Genomic DNA, 17,200 nt, shown 5'->3' on the forward strand with positions numbered 1-17,200 from the left:
TCGCGTGTGCCATATGTGATTACGCTTAATGTGCTGGATATTTGTCTTTAACTATGCACAGGAGGAAATTTAATACTTTTTAACTAGGGACCTTCGTGGTAGAATTGTGGCCGCTGATTTCGAACAACTTGCCCATCACTGCTGTCTGTTTGAAACCTTTTTATATTATATTTAATATATAAATATTCATGTATGGAAGACATCTAGCTGGCTTATGGAAGGTAGGTGGTTCTTCTGTTGATGCCGGACACAATGCCTGGAGGAGCACCAAGGACCTTCCTCCACTATAAAAAGCTGTGAAAGTTGGCATATGACCTGTATGTGCCGTAGAGACTCCAAACCCAACAAGAAACGAAAACGAAAATCAAACATTTTTCATATATCAAATCTAACTTGTTTTCAAATTCATTTTACTTTTGAAGACATGGTCCAAGCTTTTTGTCCCAAGTAAAAGTGCCTTTATTTATTGTGATGGCGTCATCTGAAACAAAGCGATGAGTTTTAGTGCGAATTAAAAATATAAATCAAGGAATAATTGATGTTTAACATCTAAGCCACCTTTTTCAACTTTTGCCTTTACATGTACCAGTTAGAAAGAAATGCACAATATACGATTACTTAAACGAGTGCGAGAGGTCGTGGGTTCGCTCCCTGGCCGCGTCATACTAACAAGAGCTGTCAGTGGACAGCGCGTTCGACTATTCTCAGTGCTTGATAGTATAATATAAGCAATGAGTAAAACTTTAACATTACAATAAGCATATTCTAAGTCGAAAAGGGACCATAACTAAGTCAAAATGCTTGATAGAGTTGCCTCCTCCTTTTTACAGACTGGGGTCATGATGGTAAACAAGTATGCAAAATATGAAAGCAATATCTCAATGGACTTTAAAAATATATGGGGTGATACACAAACTTTAACATTTATTCTAAGTCGAAAAGGGGCCATAATTCAGTCAAAATGCTTGATAGAGTTGCCTCCTCCTTTTTACAGACTGGGGTCATGATGGTAAACAAGTATGCAAAATATGAAAGCAATATCTCAATGGACTTTGAAAATATTTGGGGTGGTACGCAAATTTTAACATTTGTGTGACGCTCACGCTCAGGCCGACGCCGGGGCGAGTAGGATAGCTCCCCTATTCTTCGAATAGTCGAGCTGAAAACGTGAAAAATGGTAGCAGTACTTCCTTGCTTGGCGCTCGGCATAACGAGGGTAGTTCTAGGACGGTCTATAGTCGGTACTACTGACTGGTCAATAATTTAACACAGGTGTGTTGGACTAACGTCAAAAATTGTGTCAATAGTCTCTTAAAGTCCTGCTCCGCGACTATTCAAATGATTACAATAGGTAACAGTTAACGGCCACGCGCCACACTTTAGCACGCAAAACCACAGGTTTTCTATATAGAATTTTATATAAAATAGGGCGTCACTGTTCATAGTCAGGATTTTCATGCTTTTTCAGTGACAATTTAAGGTTAAAAGGTAAGACTGGAGCAGGTCTTTAAAATTATTTCTGATCTCATGTAATGAAACACTTACAGAATGGCTTGCTGGTCAATAGAGAATACTATTTTTCCGAAGTCGTTTCAGTAATATAATTGAGCTATTTGACTCAACGGGGTACTCGTAAGGTTTCAAAATAAGAAAAAAACCTTCAAAATATTCAAAGACAGTCTCTTTGCGGTAAAAATCATCAGATGTTTCTTTTGTATTAAAACAGAAAACTATTCCTTAGATATTCTAGATGAAATTCCATCAGACAAGTTTCTATTTGAAACCTTCAAATAATGCATACACAACAATATTACTATTTAGAAAGCGAAAAAAACACCTTTTCTCGATTTCAGGCTTAGATTGTTACTGAATACGGGACCCCAGAAACACCATGATGGCAACTGACAATGGTAAAACTATAATTACCTGAGGGGCTGTTTGAAACGATATCTTCTGGTATTTCTATGTTATTTAGAAATTTCTCCACTCTTCTTATAGAAGCAAATGACCTCATAAAATGTTGCCCAATATGTGGTAGGGCATTAAATGTGTGTGTAAGCATCCCAAACGTTGCCATGGCATGAAAGGCCGTTTTTGCCGTTAACATATGATCAGCACTGATATGTACATACACTGCAAATGTTACCAAACTCATCTGTAAAAAGTACATATATTATACTACTCACAGCTTGATTTCTTTGTGATATAATATCTTTAAAACAAACACATATATAAGAAAAAGGTCATTAAACGACACTTGGTATTAAATTTAACATTTTATCTGAAGTTTATTTTATGTAAATATTCTGTAAAGTGAAAGTCTCCTTTTTAACCTGTTCTAAAATAAAAGGGTTGTGAAATATTAAACGGATTTAATAGTGTAATACAATGGTGTATATATTTTTGTTCTGATTTGGCTTTAATCCACAATGGCAAATGGGGGAAAATGCACCCTTAAAGGTATCCGATCCACAAATAAGCAAGTTCTATATTACAGTACTATTAAAATATATCAAATATTAATGCATGGTAAGCTCATATAATTTTGGTATCATTTGAAATTGTATTGTCTACTGAAAAAGAAAATATAAATTACATGACAAAAATATGTAATAGAATTTTTTTTCACTTTATAGTTTTCAATGGTACTTCAACAGAAATCCAGTTATTACAGAGTAAGATTTATCATTTCGCAGTCAAAAAACATGACTGTAGTGATTCTTGCATATTATTTATGATCATCTTATTTTCTAATTCTTGTTCAGCAGATACAACTCTTTCAAAAGATACAAAAAAAAAAGACATGAGGTCACCAGGCATCGAAATTTTATTTATTTGTGGATCGGATGCCTTAAATCAAACTCATCGGTCATTATTGCAGGCTCTGCATTCTGCCATCTGGATTGCTTCCTTATATTGAAGTATTCAAATGTGAGGCCCGAACCAGTAGTGGCGGGGAAGAATGAGCGGCCTTAACCATTGGTATAGACTAATAATATAAACGAGGAAATACAGAAAAAAAAAAGAACTGGTAGAAACTAATACCACCAGAGCTCTCTAAAGGGTCAATCATAAAAATAATTAAGGTTATTAGATACGTATCGAGAAATTTGAAAAATATAATAAACTAAATGCAATAATATTTTTGTTACACAGGCATTTACGCTTATGGTTATTATATATATGATATAAATTTGTTCTTTAGCCCGAGTAAAAATTGAAGACATCATCGTAAAATAACTTTTCCCGCGACGACACAAAAAAAAAATGATGTCACAAATGACGTCAAGCCCCTGATACATATTTGCATCTTTTTCTGGTTGTATTGTACCTCAAAGGAGTTTAAAAATAATAAAATGGAAGCTTATTCTGTTACTTATGTATACGATATATGACTGTCGCAATAATAGGGCTTATCAGCATACCATAAACGGTGCAAGAGTCCAACAGATTGATGCTATAATACGGAAAGTCCGCTGCTTCCGAAGTATGTTTATCTCTTCGTTTCGTAGTTCCAAGATCTTGTCACCGAACACCATTTCCCAGGCGTATAATTTCAAAATCTGAAATATGAAGATTCGTGAAAGATGAAAATTTTGATCTTACAATGAAACAACACATATCTTGTATGAAGAATCTTTTACTTCAAAAGGTGTTATTGTGAAAGTGAGGCGAAAATTTTATGCAGTTTTTTTATTCTCAAATTCTTTAAAATCAAACCCTTAAATATGTGGGTGTCGGAATTATACATGTATGATGAAATCTGTCAAATTCAATTTCGTTGAACAATATATTACCTTTATACCGTTCAAAACCTCCGTCATCAGTTTTATGCGGGAGTCTTTCTTGTCCATCCGCGCAAGATGAGTGCTGTGTCCTTGACGCGCAAAATACATGTTAAGCGGCATTACGACCGCTAGAACGCTGACTCCGGCAAGTCCGGCATAATCTACAGTGCTGCACAGTATAGCTAGGTTCGCAAGCAGCTCAAATGGAACACACCATAGCCAGAACAGAAACGCCACAAAATGTTGCACTTGCCCCACGTCCTGTCCGAAAACGTTGACGATTTCACCAACAGTTGACTCGTTACGGGCCTTATTTGTCATCCTCATTGCCTGGAAAGGGAACATTTTAAGATCTCTACAAAGGATGAGTTATTTGTCAAAATTATGCTCTTCGGCGTTTCTTTGACATGTGCATGCATTTGGTACTTGGTAAGCATATAAATAACGTATAATCACTTGTGATAAGTACACTGTCTGCTATTCATAATTGAATCATTGTTAAAATTATATTACCATATCAATTAAAACCATACATCCGGCAAAAAATAAAACAAATGAGCCGTGCCATGGGAAAACCAACATAGTGGGTTTGCGACCAGCATGGATCCAGACCAGCCTGCGCATCCGCGCAGTCTGGTCAGGCTCCATGCTGTTCGCTTTTAAAGCCTATTGGAATTGGAGAAACTGTTAGCGAACAGCATGGATCCTGACCAGACTGCGCGGATGCGCAGGCTGGTCTGGATCCTTGCTGGTCGCATACCCACTATGTTGGTTTTCCCATGGCACGGCTCAAATAATCTTATTAATAAATTTCTTTTATAGTCATTCCCATTAACTACATGTACACGGTGAGTGGTCAAAATTAACACTGAACAAAGCATAAAAACAACAATTTTAGGTCCCCGGTCGATAGGCTTTTCCAAGGTAGAAATTTGTTTTTATTATTAAATTCATTTTTGTAGTCCTTTCCATTGGTCTAAATTCAGTAACTGGTATAATTGTAAAAAGTCGTACTAAATCTTGTGCGGAGCTAAACACGTATCTTGATATGTTTGTTTCTACTAGAACAAGCTTATGCTAAAATGACGTCACGTTAACGTGCAATGACTTCTATCTTTTGTTGCGCTTTATATTCTATCCACTGTTTAAGATTAAGGGCATATTTGAATCGGAATAATGTATAGGAGAATCGTGTTAAGCCTCTATTAATACACTCAAAATAGGTTATACGCTGCAAGAATAATTCAATAATTTTTCCGCGGATGTGTAACCTCTTTCCGTGCATTAATAATGTCAAAACACGGGTTTTCTAATATAATACATCTTTTCTTAATTGACCGCCGAATGTTACGTTATGATATTTTAATGTCATCATAATCCAGTGTCGTACACTATTTACTGAAAGTAATAAAAAATTATAATCTTTGTATCTAGGAGTATGCACTCGTTCTTTCGCGGAATAATAGTGTGCTCCTAAAGTCGGGCAATATATTCGCTGCAGAACAAGTACACGTAAATATTTAAAGAATCTATAAATAGTAATGGAAAGAAGTTATTTGTGACGTCAACACGTCATTTTTCACTTGTGTCGTCGAGTTAAGAGTCTGTTAATTAATAGCCTGTAAATATCAACCTCACAAAAAGAAAATACATGTACTTTCCCACCTTTTTAAAGATAGCACTCTTCAGGCAATGATTCAACCTTAGAGCTGTTGACTGGCACAGATGCCGCATATACCCGCACGTGACATCATCTCCCATAAGGCATATGACCCCCACGAACAAGTAAATAAATCCCTTCCATGCCGGCTGGTTCAGATCTTCTGCAAATCCAACTAACAATCTATATAGAAAAGATATTTATTAACTGATATGTATTTACCTTAAACGGCATGCCGTAAGACAGAAAAGCTCTTCGCATTATTATCAAAGTCGAATTGTACTTTAATAACTTTATCAGCAAAATCCATTGTGGAATATTGTAATAAAGGTCCTGTGTCACAAATAGTCCGCTGGCATTTATATTGGGAAAGACATACCAATATAAAGCCTGAATAAAATATAATATACCTATCTTATATACCATTACCGTTCGGTAAAATACGTTTTGACAGAACAAACACTTTTCTAAAACGTTTGAGTAGCTTGGCTGCAAGCAAGATTGGCGACGGTAGACTAAAATACTTACCCGGTAACGAACGGCTTTGACAGAATAAATACTTCAGCAAAAAGCTTAAGTAAATTGGCTGCAAGCAGGACAGGCCAGTTTGCCATGATCATAACTTTGAATAGCCCAACTCTTTCTTCAATACCAGATATTCTGAAAATGAAAATTCTCGAAATTAAATTACTACAACTTTTTATTTTTACCACAGTTTTACTCATATTGTAGTAAACGAGCGTGCACTGTGTATAATCAGTGGTTCTTCCTAGATACCCGCCTGTGTCTGAAATAATACCCAGACTGGCACCCGCAGTCTTCTGATATCAATTGAAATAATGTCCAGACTGGCACCCGCGATCTTTTGGTATCAATTGAAATAATGTCCAGACTGACACCCGTGATATTCTGATATCAGTACAAACTAGAAAGTTGCCAAATAACGTGAACTGAGCCACTGAGATTTTTACAAATCCTACATATAAAGGCTGTACGGAAAGTTCGTTCCAATTAACGCGTAAAAAGTGGTCCAGCGTTAGCAATGTCTGACTATGAAACCAGGCCTTGTGAGCTCCTCTAAGTAAAATTACTGACATCGGGATCCAGGGAAAGTTTTGGAATTGGGGCGTCTCCTGTACCCTGCACTCTCCACTAACTGAAATATACTAGCAGACCTCTGGAGGAGTCGCCCATATTGGCTTCCGGTAGAAATTAATTACCTAAATACACAATTAGTTCTCATTGGAAAACGTATGCATGTACCTGTAAAGTAAAGCATGTTTTTTTTTTCAGTCATACAAAAATCTGATATTTTGACATATTGCTACTAGAGAAATTTTGTATTTCAGATTTTCGTACTACGGGATATACAATATATTTTCCTCACTTAATTCACAAAAAATATTTCTGAAGGAAAACAAGCATTACTTTTTAAACTGATTATAGCATGTCAGATTTTTATTGTCTGTACAATGCAAACTTAGCCACTTTAAAACGAAACAAATGACCAGATATTGTAGCATCATTTTTTTCTAAGTCTAAAAAGTGGCCTAACAACATAAAATTTAGTGAAAATGTCTTTTTACAATGTTTCATGAAAAAGGCAAACGTTCACAGCATGTTATATATTCAGTGTGGCAACGTTAAATGTCGCAACCACCGTTAACTGTCGCAAGGTTGACGTTAAATGTCGCAACCACCGCTAAATGTCGCAAAATCGTCTGCCGCTAAATGTCGCATCTTTAACGTTAAATGTCGCAAAAATTTGTCCACCGTTATATGTCGCAACACCAACGCTAAATGTCGCACAGCAAAATAAGGTAAGTTAAACATTCTTTACAGCTTTGAGATAAGATTGGGTAATGCATGCTTGCATGCATGAGTATGCAATGTGTTGATTTGGGAAGGGCTGAAATGACCTTCCACTCTAATCTGCACGTTTGCTTTTCAGTGGTCCCGCAACTTACATACAGTTTGAGCACTAATGTGGTACTCGCCACAGTACTAAATTTATTTTAGTTCTGAAGTATGTAATTCTATGGAGTCCTGTTTAGCTCATGAGACATTAAGCTCGCGCTTCGTATTGTCGCGCGTTGTATCGCATGTCTTGAGTCTACTTTAATTTCGTTACACGAGCCAGAAATTGTTAATGGAGGAGAAATGGGGGGGGGGGGGGGGGAGTTTTTTTATGTTCAGGTATGAAATGTTGGCCTGTGATGCATATTTTGTCTAATTTTAAGGTACGTACTAGAGGGACACTCTCCTTAATTTAGGTGGTTTGGTGGCTTTTCCCTTTGACAATTTTGAAATACAGGTATGGGATGCTGGACTTTTATTGCATTTTTGGTTCTAAATTTAGGTGTATGGGAGGGGTTACCCCTGTCATTTTCGAGGGCTCAGGGGCTCTTCCCGGGAAAGTTTGAAAAACATGTATAAAATGGTTGCCTCTGATGCATTTTTTGTCTTAATCTCAAGGTACTGGAGATGTACTCCCCTTATTTTAAGGGGTCATGGGTTCTTCCCCTGGAGAATATTGAAATATAGGTATAAAATGGTCGCCTCTGGGGCGTTTTGGGTGTAAATTTTGAGAAAATATTATTTAAAAAATAATTAGGTGCAACTTTGATGAGTATAAGTCACTACTAAGACAACACGGGTGGGGTTGGGGTGGAGGGATCGACTCGAGCCACGATCCTGGCCTGTTACACGACAGGATGTTCAACTACGCGACACGAAAATACTGTGACTAAAACAGATCTGCTGCGCTTGTCATGGGATGCTTTGTTTCTTATTGTCGTGCGTCATAGCGCATTTCGTGCGTCGACCTAGGAGAGTAGACGGTCGACACACAACACGACGCTAAACTATGCAACACGACTCTCAAGTTACATTACGACACGCTAGTTATGTCGCGTGTCGTGTGGAAATACCGTGTATGGCCATGTCGCGTGTCGTGCGTTTTGATCAAAGCGTATTGTATGTACTGTTCCTATAGATTTACCTGCCAACCTGCCCATATAAAGATTAATATAACGGCCCAAAATTATGACGTAATTTAATCATCAAGAAACTTATATTTGTCGCCCTTCTAGTCCTTGGAATCAACAACCTTAACCATTTATGTTAGGAAAGCCATTTCTTCGAACAATTGTCTGTAGTCATTAATGTAAAACGCAAGAATAATGAAAAAAATTGTCACGGTTGCTTGGCGTAGCGAATCATGTGTTCAATAAAATTTCATTAAAATCTGAACTTTTGCTAAAATCAACAAAGACGACTTTTAACAATATTTAGTTTAATTCTTAAGTTTTGAATTTCACATGTAGATAAACTTTTGTCCTGAACAATTCTACAAGACAAAAATCAGTTACATGTCCTCCTATATGGCGGTATGTGTAGGACACACACTTTTTTTGGTTTTAGATTGAATTATCTCGAGTGCTCGACATAAATGTCATGCGCTCGAGATAAGATATTGAGTACACGGGATACATTGACGTGCCATCATAACTCGCGTGTTCAAAATAAAACTATCATGAGCGCTTGACATATTTCCTAGAGCGCACGGCATCTTACCTCCATAGTATTACATATTATCTCTGGCGCTCTGTATCTTATCTCGAGCACACGATGTCTTATTTCGAACACGCGATATTTGTTTTGAGAGCATAATATCACGAGTTCACGACATCAAATCTTGCTTGCATGCGACTATTTTCGATAGCACGACATCTTATCTTGAGTTCACGACTTCTTATATCGATCTTATTTCGACTGCTCGTCATAAGTGAATAAACAGCATGAGTGTGCGTCCTATACATACCACCATAATTTACTACTTTATCAAAATATAACTTTTGTTTTAGATAGTTGCCAACAACTTACCTTCACGATACCAAATATAACAAGCGCACCGCAATGCGGAACGATATACGTACGAAGGCATGACCTTTGACTCCTAGGTGAGACATTAACCTTGAAGCGAGCCATCCTAAACAGGCGCTCTACACGCATTCTTGATATATTGAACATCTGTACCAAGTTTCTAAAAACATTTCGAGCAGTTCAGAGTTACAGAGCGGATACAAGACAAACGGCCTTAAACCCCTAACTGTGAACTTGGCCTTTAAGCAATTCGTCCAAACACATGCGTTCTGCGCGTCGTCTCGGTGCGGTGAACATTTATGTCAAGTTTCATTGAAATCCTTTAAGGGGTTCAAGATTAAAGAGCGGACACGAAATTGCTTGCGGACGGACGGAAAGACAGACGTACATCGGGGTCATAACAACATAAGTCCCTTCGGGCGGATATAAAGTATCTAAAGCGAATAGCTTCTATCAAATATATAGGCTAAACCAGCCCAGCCCAGCCCAGCCCAGGCCAGCTCAATCTGTTTCATTTCAGTAAAAGCTGCTACAAAATATAGTTTTGTAATGGAAAAATTTAAGATATATGCGACATTAAAATGTCTTGCCCCCAAAGGATCGAACCCCGATATGTTAAAACACATTCAATCGCAATTTGATACACATGCAAACCGCATCGATCTTAATAAACCAGTTGATACTAAGGGTGAACACGAGAGACTTGAACCTGCCCGTGTCACTTATTATATACCCGTACCCAGTTAACCTAAACAGTGTAACTGTGTTTTGTACCAGCTGTAGAAAACGAAGATTTTCTATTAATCAGCCATGGGTTCATTTCTTTGTTGGGAGGTTAACGTTTAAAGTCATAAGGCGACTATCCGGCTTCAATGGCGGAGAAAGATCCTATGTGGCCCTCTGTACATTCTTTCAGTTAAAGCGGGATTTTGATATTATTTTACTTATAGTCTCATAACTTGTTTGGTTTAGTCTCATTCCCCCTGTCCTCATTATCCCCTTTTCCTCCTACCCACACATAACCCACCTCTCTCCCCCTTCAAAAGTGTAAATAGTTATATTTTCTATTAATTGTCTTGGTGGCTTTGTGCCGTTATTCACCCCGTTCTCCACCCATACCCCACCCCCCCCCCCCCCACACACACACACACAAATATACAACACCATTACCAAATCGTATTTAGTTAGAAGAAACCTCAGAATATTTTTGTCCTAAAACACTGGCCCTATTACAAAATAATTTCATAAATATTTTTCTTGCGTGACTCTTCAAGCAAGGTATGGAACTCAGATGAGCGATCTAGGGCCAACAATGCCCTCTTGTTGCTATACGTAACAGCACTTATCATTAATATAATTATTTGTATTACATAAACCTGTCAATTTTTTCCCCTCAAAAAAGTAAATATACACATGGAATTGATAGTCACAGGGTCAAATAGGAAGTGCGACATTTAGCGTTGGTGTTGCGACATATAACGGTGGGCAAAATTTTGCGACATTTAACGTTAAAGGTGTGACATTTAGCGGCAGACGATTTGCGACATTTAGCGGTGGTTACGACATTTAACGTCAACCTTGTGACATTTAACGGTGGTTGCGACATTTAGCGGCGTTGCGACATTTAACGTTGCCACATTAAGTAATAAAACCCAAATCACAAGACATAGCTGGTGTTTTAATAAATAGTAAAGCCCCTTCTCATTGTACGTTACATCTCAATAAAATTATACAAATGTATGCTTAACTGGGACGAACTTTCTTTACACCCTGTATAATTAAGGACACATAATGTTTTAGCTAATTTGAGCCGCGCCATGAGAAAATCAACATAGTGGCTTTGCAACCAGCATGGATCGCTAAAAGTTTCTCTAATTGCAATAGGCTTTGAAAGCGAACAGCATGGATCCTGACCAGACTGCGCGGCAGTCTGGTCCGGCTTCATTCTGGCCGCAAAGCCACTATGTTGGTTTTCCCATGGCACGGCTCATTTGATTTTAATACGTTCACTTCTTCCATGACGCTTGCACGTTTATAACATTAAGGCGTCTCTGTATACTATTGCCTTTGTGTCCATTTGGTATTGTTTAACTAAACAATCTTACTTGTATTTCTCTTCTAATCTAGCTTGCTCAAGTTTCCATGTGCGCTCAAATTTCGGTATAGCAATCTCTGGCTGGTCATTAGGCATCATAGCTGATATGTCCTTGTCTTCAAGCGGCCGTTTGTACCCCAGGCTCATGAAACTAGTGCAGAAGATTTTAACTGATATTTTCTAGTTATTTCAAGAAATTCAGTAAACAAAACTGTGAAAATAGATTTCAGTGTATTCTTGTAAAGAATAAAAACGCCTGATTTAATCATCAATTTATTACACTAAGCTAGTTTGTATTGAAGCAAACAGTTTGTAGCGAATCTTTAAAACCTTATACAGTAAAACCTGTATCAAGCAGCCAGTCAAACGATCGACACAATCTGCATGCTTAAAGTAGGCGACAGCAGAAGGTGAAATTAGAACAAAAAAATTAATTTTGGAAGGTAGCTGATTTGCTAAAGGCAAGTAGCTGCTTAAATACGAGTTGCATCTTTAGTAGGATGAACTGTGTAGTCATCTCATTACAAAACCCTAAAAAAACCAGGCATTATAGTTCTAAGGGCATCTGATATAATATTTTGCTTTTAACGATTGATAGTAAAGTTTCAATTATTATAAATGAGAAACAATGAATTGTCGTATTAAAGTGAATAGATTTACGTAATTTGCAAATACGTTTACTTTTAAATTACTACGAGAGTTGATCAAGAAGTTATGTCACTACATCGATAGTGCATTTATTCATCGTTGTTTTATTATAAAATGATATCAGGTTGTACCCTAATTCAGGGAAATATTGTTTTCTAGTTGTTTCGTTTTAAGTATGTAGCAATTAAAAGAATACCACCGATGAAGTTTTGCCGTTTGCTAAGTACAGATTTTTCATAAATGGAAACAAAAAAACAATCAAACAAAGACAATCACAAATTAACATCAAAATAACGTAACAGCTTATAATGACGTAAAGTGTCTTCTTTCTGGACTAGTCCAAATAATTAGACGTGAAAAAGTTGTCATTTGACGTTCAACATTCAATATTCAAAATTCATGTTTACATCTGGAATACCCTCGGTTATTACCGTGTCACTATTCAAAATTTTCAACGGACTGGATATTGGATTAATTAATCGGATAATTAATAACAAATAAGGTAAAATATAACTTTTAATTGCTGCCATAAGGCACATTTATGATTATTCTTCACACTCAATGTGAAAGTTTCGGTCATTTTTGCCAGAAAGTCGTTATAAAACCTTCAGATCAAAATTCAGATCTGAAGCGATTTTTGTGCTATACGTTATTTCAGTTCAACGTTAAGACCTGACATAACATGGACAATAAAAAATGTAAAATATCAATTGAAATGAACTTATAAAGTGATATGAGTTATGTCAGGTCTTATATTTAGGACTACTATCTGCTGTAAAAACTTTAGTGATGTCATCGCAGTTTCAACTACCGTATGTAGTTGTAAAGTATGTTAGCGACATTTTTTTTATTTCACCATAATTTCCATGTACACGTATGTTAATATCTCGATAAGCATGCAATTAATTGTGATAATATTTGATGGAAATAGCGTACAGTTGCACTTTGACATACCTGTCAAACCATAGGAAAAAGCACCTTGATACAAAGGAGTACTGTAAAAGTTTGCATTCTCTCTGAAATGTCACAATAAGAGTCATTATATAAAAAAGATAAAATACTACAAAAAAAAAAAAAAAAAAAAAAATAAATAAATATACATCAAAAGAAAATACACATCCTCATTTTTAATGTAGTCGTTAAATAAAATATTTGCTGTATGATAATATTGACCTCGGTAAATATTACCTAGGTCTGTTCCATTAACTTTGATATTCACCACATCATCACACGGTAACTGTATAGTAGATATACTATTAATCAAGCCGTCGGAGAGGCTGTTGCTATACACCCCGACCGAGGCTGCAATGTACATTAATGGAGGTCTGTCAGATGAATACTTAAATGGCACTACATTATAATATTTACCTCAGACTTGGTTTCGTTAGGGTTGTCAGCGAACCACGTGAGTATAAACTGCACTAGACATAACGCCAAGTACGTTTTCATAGTAATGCTCTCGTCCGAGTTGCTATCATAGCCCTACAACAACAACAGCAACACATAATGGTTATAAGCTAACTGGTGAAATATGACTAAGCTGACCGAACGTTTTTGACATGACTTTGTGGTAAATTAAGAAACTAAAAGATGCGACGTCATTTAAGGATCATTTTCCCTGACTACACTCCAGCGTCTTCCAAACAGCGTTACGTCATCACTAAGCGGTGTTGCCCTAACTTTTGCCTCCTTTACTTTTGCGATTCATGCAAAATGAACGTCACAATTTTAAATGGAATGAATAGGGAGATTGTTAATGTTATAAATAAAGAGTGTTGTACGATTGCTGAAAATAGTTTATTCTAGACTGTAAATAAATATTGTGAAAACAGTATAAATAGGAAATTAAATCATTCATATGGTTATAAAACAAATTGGAAGTACATAGTGCCTCCGGTTCCCGCATACTTTAAACACACAGTGCATGCCCTAATGAAAACTATACAAACGGATGTTCTGAATAAGATTAATACCTGTTTCACCATCTTGGAGTACCAGAGCAATGTCCAACACAGGGAGGCAAGGAACCAATAGATTGTCTGGATACCGGAAGTGACGAAACCCTTCTTTCTTTCTATGTGTGTGTAGAGAATCAGCAAAAACTAAAAAAGGCAATTACACATCGAATTTAGAAGTATTATAATCACAGGCTTTAAATTGTTGAGATGAATACCATTCAGGAGTCACATATATATCGTCTGAGTAATGACATTTCGGAAAGGGATTTAGGAGTGTGTTATGTATGTAAAACAAAGTGATAATAACTAGTAGGATCAGAAGGATAGTAAGCTGTTTGCACGTTACTAAGACAACATGTTTCTTTTCAATAAAATCAGTGATAGAGACAAGTTATGTACCTGAAAAATGAGCATCATCAAATCATCAACATATGCAAAACAGGAGGAAGGGGAGTAACTATGGGAAGACAGTGCGCATGCATGTATCATTACATTTGATATTTTGTTAATATCTTGAAAATTACTGAAGGTGCATTACAAAAAGTTTGTCACACATAAAACAATATGAGCCACACCATGGGAAAACCAATATAGTGCAATTGCGACCAGCATGGATCCAGACCAGCCTGCGCACCCGCGCAGTCTGGTCAGAATCCATGCTGTTCGCTTTCAAAGCCTATTGCAATTAGAGAAACCGTTAGCGAACAGCATGGATCCTGACCAGACTGCGTGGATGCGCAGGCTGGTCTGGATCCATGCTGGTCGCAAATGCACTATGTTGGTTTTCTCATGGTGGGGCTCAAATCTTGTTGAAATCTTGTTAATATCTTGTTACAAAAAGTACAAAAAATTAAATTAAACCAAAACTTGGAATGATATAACTTAATTCACTCGCCCAGACTTTTGACTTCATTGTAATATATTTTTGTGGTTATCACATTCCTCATTCGTGACCGTATTTGTAAGCGTATTCTTCACATTTATGTATTCTTGTGGCCGGGTTGGGTGGGGGCGAGGATAAGGATATACTAAATGCATCTTTGACTAAATTATTTCATCAGTATTTTAATTTTGAATGTATAAAATCCTCACCACAGGTATTTAATTCGATAAATATAAAAACTAACTGTGTACGAAGAGCTGTTTTCAGTGTTAAATGTCATGGAACAACAGTTAAGCTCGTCGTCTTTATAGTAATTCATACACATTCATTCTATGACTAGTTATATATCTATTAAGTGTGTACATTTTTATCCTATTACACACACACATAGTCCCATTTATTTTATGTTTTCATACATGAGCCGCGCCATGAGAAAACCAACATAGTGGGTTTGCGACCAGGATGGATCCAGACCAGCCTGCGCATCCGCGCAGTCTGGTCAGGATCCATGCTGTTCGCTTTTAAAGTCTATTGCAATTAGAGAAACTGTTAGCGAACAGCATGGATCCTGACCAGACTGCGCGGATGCGCAGGCTGGTCTGGATCCATCCTGGTCGCAAACCCACTATGTTGGTTTTCTCATGGCGCGGCTCAAATTAGCTAAAACATTATGTGTCCTTAATTATACAGGGTGTAAAGAAAGTTCGTCCCAGTTACATGTGTATTATTTTATTGAGATGTAACGTACAATAAGAAGGGGCTTTACTATTATTGCAATTAGAGAAACTGCTAGCGAACAGCATGGATCCTGACCAGACTGCGCGGATGCGCAGGCTGGTCTGGATCCATGCTGGTCGCAAAGCCACTATGTTGGTTTTCTCGTGGCGCGGCTCACATGATGTGTAGTGATATTGTTCATCTTTGTTTAAAAATATGTAAGATCCTTTCAACAATGAGACGATGTTGTAAAAGAGCAAAATTGTATAATGACTTTGTTTAATTTTTTGATTTTATTATATCTCAAAGTGGAAATATGCGCAATTTTTAACTAAAAAAACAGCTGAAATAGATGTGTGTAAAAAGGGTAGAGAAAATTATAGCTTTTGACCCAATATACCAAACAACTTTCCAAATATGACTTTTTTATTTTGACTTGGTCATTCTTTTTAAGAATAGTCAAACTGCACGCAGGAGTTGCTTCCCTTCAACTTCAGAAATCTCTGCCTATAGGTAAGGGAGATCACTGCGTAGAATAAACTATGTGCAGTAAGACTTTAATAATTCCTTCTAGTTAAAACATAGTCTCACAAAGTCAAGCGTAAAGCTTGCCGTATAATCGACAAATTGAATGTTAATTTAAAAGATAAAAAGCTTTTTAAAAATGTAAACCCTATTATCGCGGTTAATGCTAATGAACAGTAGCATGCGGTTTTATTTCAGTTTACATCATGTTCAGTATAACTTGTTGTTGCGAAAATTGTCCATTCAAGAAAAATAAAAAACATTTATCATTAATGTTTGTTGGAATAATACTTCTCAACCAGAGTTGTTAATTAGGTTTCCTTAATTCTTACCAAAAAGCATCCCTCTGTTAGTAATCCGAAACGCCGGATTCCCCAGGATCCACCGTCCGTCCGTCCTAGCTGAAGGTAGCGAACCGATAACTGGAGCACGACCAAGCTCTTCAAAATAAATATATCTTTATGATATTTCATGATATGCCAGCAATAGCGGATTAAAATGTTAAAGCTATCAGGTCAAAGTTCGATCAGCTAGAGGACAGTCACTTCAAATTACACCACGTGTGAACAGGGATCACATTATTTTAAACCTAAATAACAATATTTCCAAATTTGACATTTTCAGTTTATCTTAATTTTGACTAATAGAGACCACCTGCACATAAAGGCCACTGTTCGGCTTTCCCAAACATGGTGTCTATATGTACAGGTTTGACAGTACTATGATTCAACAATGGTTTCGCGTTCAGGATCACTTATTTTGTCCCCTTAAACAGTCGATTGGACGAATATTCAGTGTTCATAAAATAAAAAAATAAAAAAACAACTTTTTTTTGTGAAATGATACTATAACTACCTTTAATTTAAAAAAAAAATAACTGTGAAATATATTTGTCTATTTTCTCTGGTAAAGAAATAGAAAATGGTTTTTTTTTTGTTTTAAACTATAAGAAAAAGTCATGAAATTAAATGAAAAACAATTGTTTCTTTAACATTTAAGAACAAATAATCTTTCGATCTTACTCTACAACAAAACAGTCCG

At 36.6% G+C, this 17,200-nt stretch overlaps 1 protein-coding gene across 1 annotated transcript in view; it reads right to left on the bottom strand.

Moving 5' to 3' along the window:
* The window catches only part of LOC123530315 (multidrug resistance-associated protein 1-like), a 58,566-nt gene that overhangs the window by 32,117 nt on the left and 9,249 nt on the right, over positions 1-17,200 (bottom strand). The window contains exons 3-13 of the mRNA XM_053520906.1: positions 16,492-16,599; positions 14,050-14,178; positions 13,445-13,558; positions 13,031-13,092; positions 11,439-11,579; positions 5,977-6,108; positions 5,454-5,631; positions 3,798-4,118; positions 3,426-3,563; positions 1,927-2,155; positions 415-481 (exon numbers count right to left, since the gene is read on the bottom strand). Of these exons, the coding sequence (XP_053376881.1) occupies positions 415-481; positions 1,927-2,155; positions 3,426-3,563; positions 3,798-4,118; positions 5,454-5,631; positions 5,977-6,108; positions 11,439-11,579; positions 13,031-13,092; positions 13,445-13,558; positions 14,050-14,178; positions 16,492-16,599 (1,619 nt within the window). The remainder of the gene's footprint in view (positions 1-414; positions 482-1,926; positions 2,156-3,425; positions 3,564-3,797; positions 4,119-5,453; positions 5,632-5,976; positions 6,109-11,438; positions 11,580-13,030; positions 13,093-13,444; positions 13,559-14,049; positions 14,179-16,491; positions 16,600-17,200) is intronic.

This window comes from Mercenaria mercenaria, chromosome 13 (genome assembly GCF_021730395.1).
Source record: "Mercenaria mercenaria strain notata chromosome 13, MADL_Memer_1, whole genome shotgun sequence".
Lineage (NCBI taxonomy): Eukaryota > Metazoa > Mollusca > Bivalvia > Venerida > Veneridae > Mercenaria > Mercenaria mercenaria.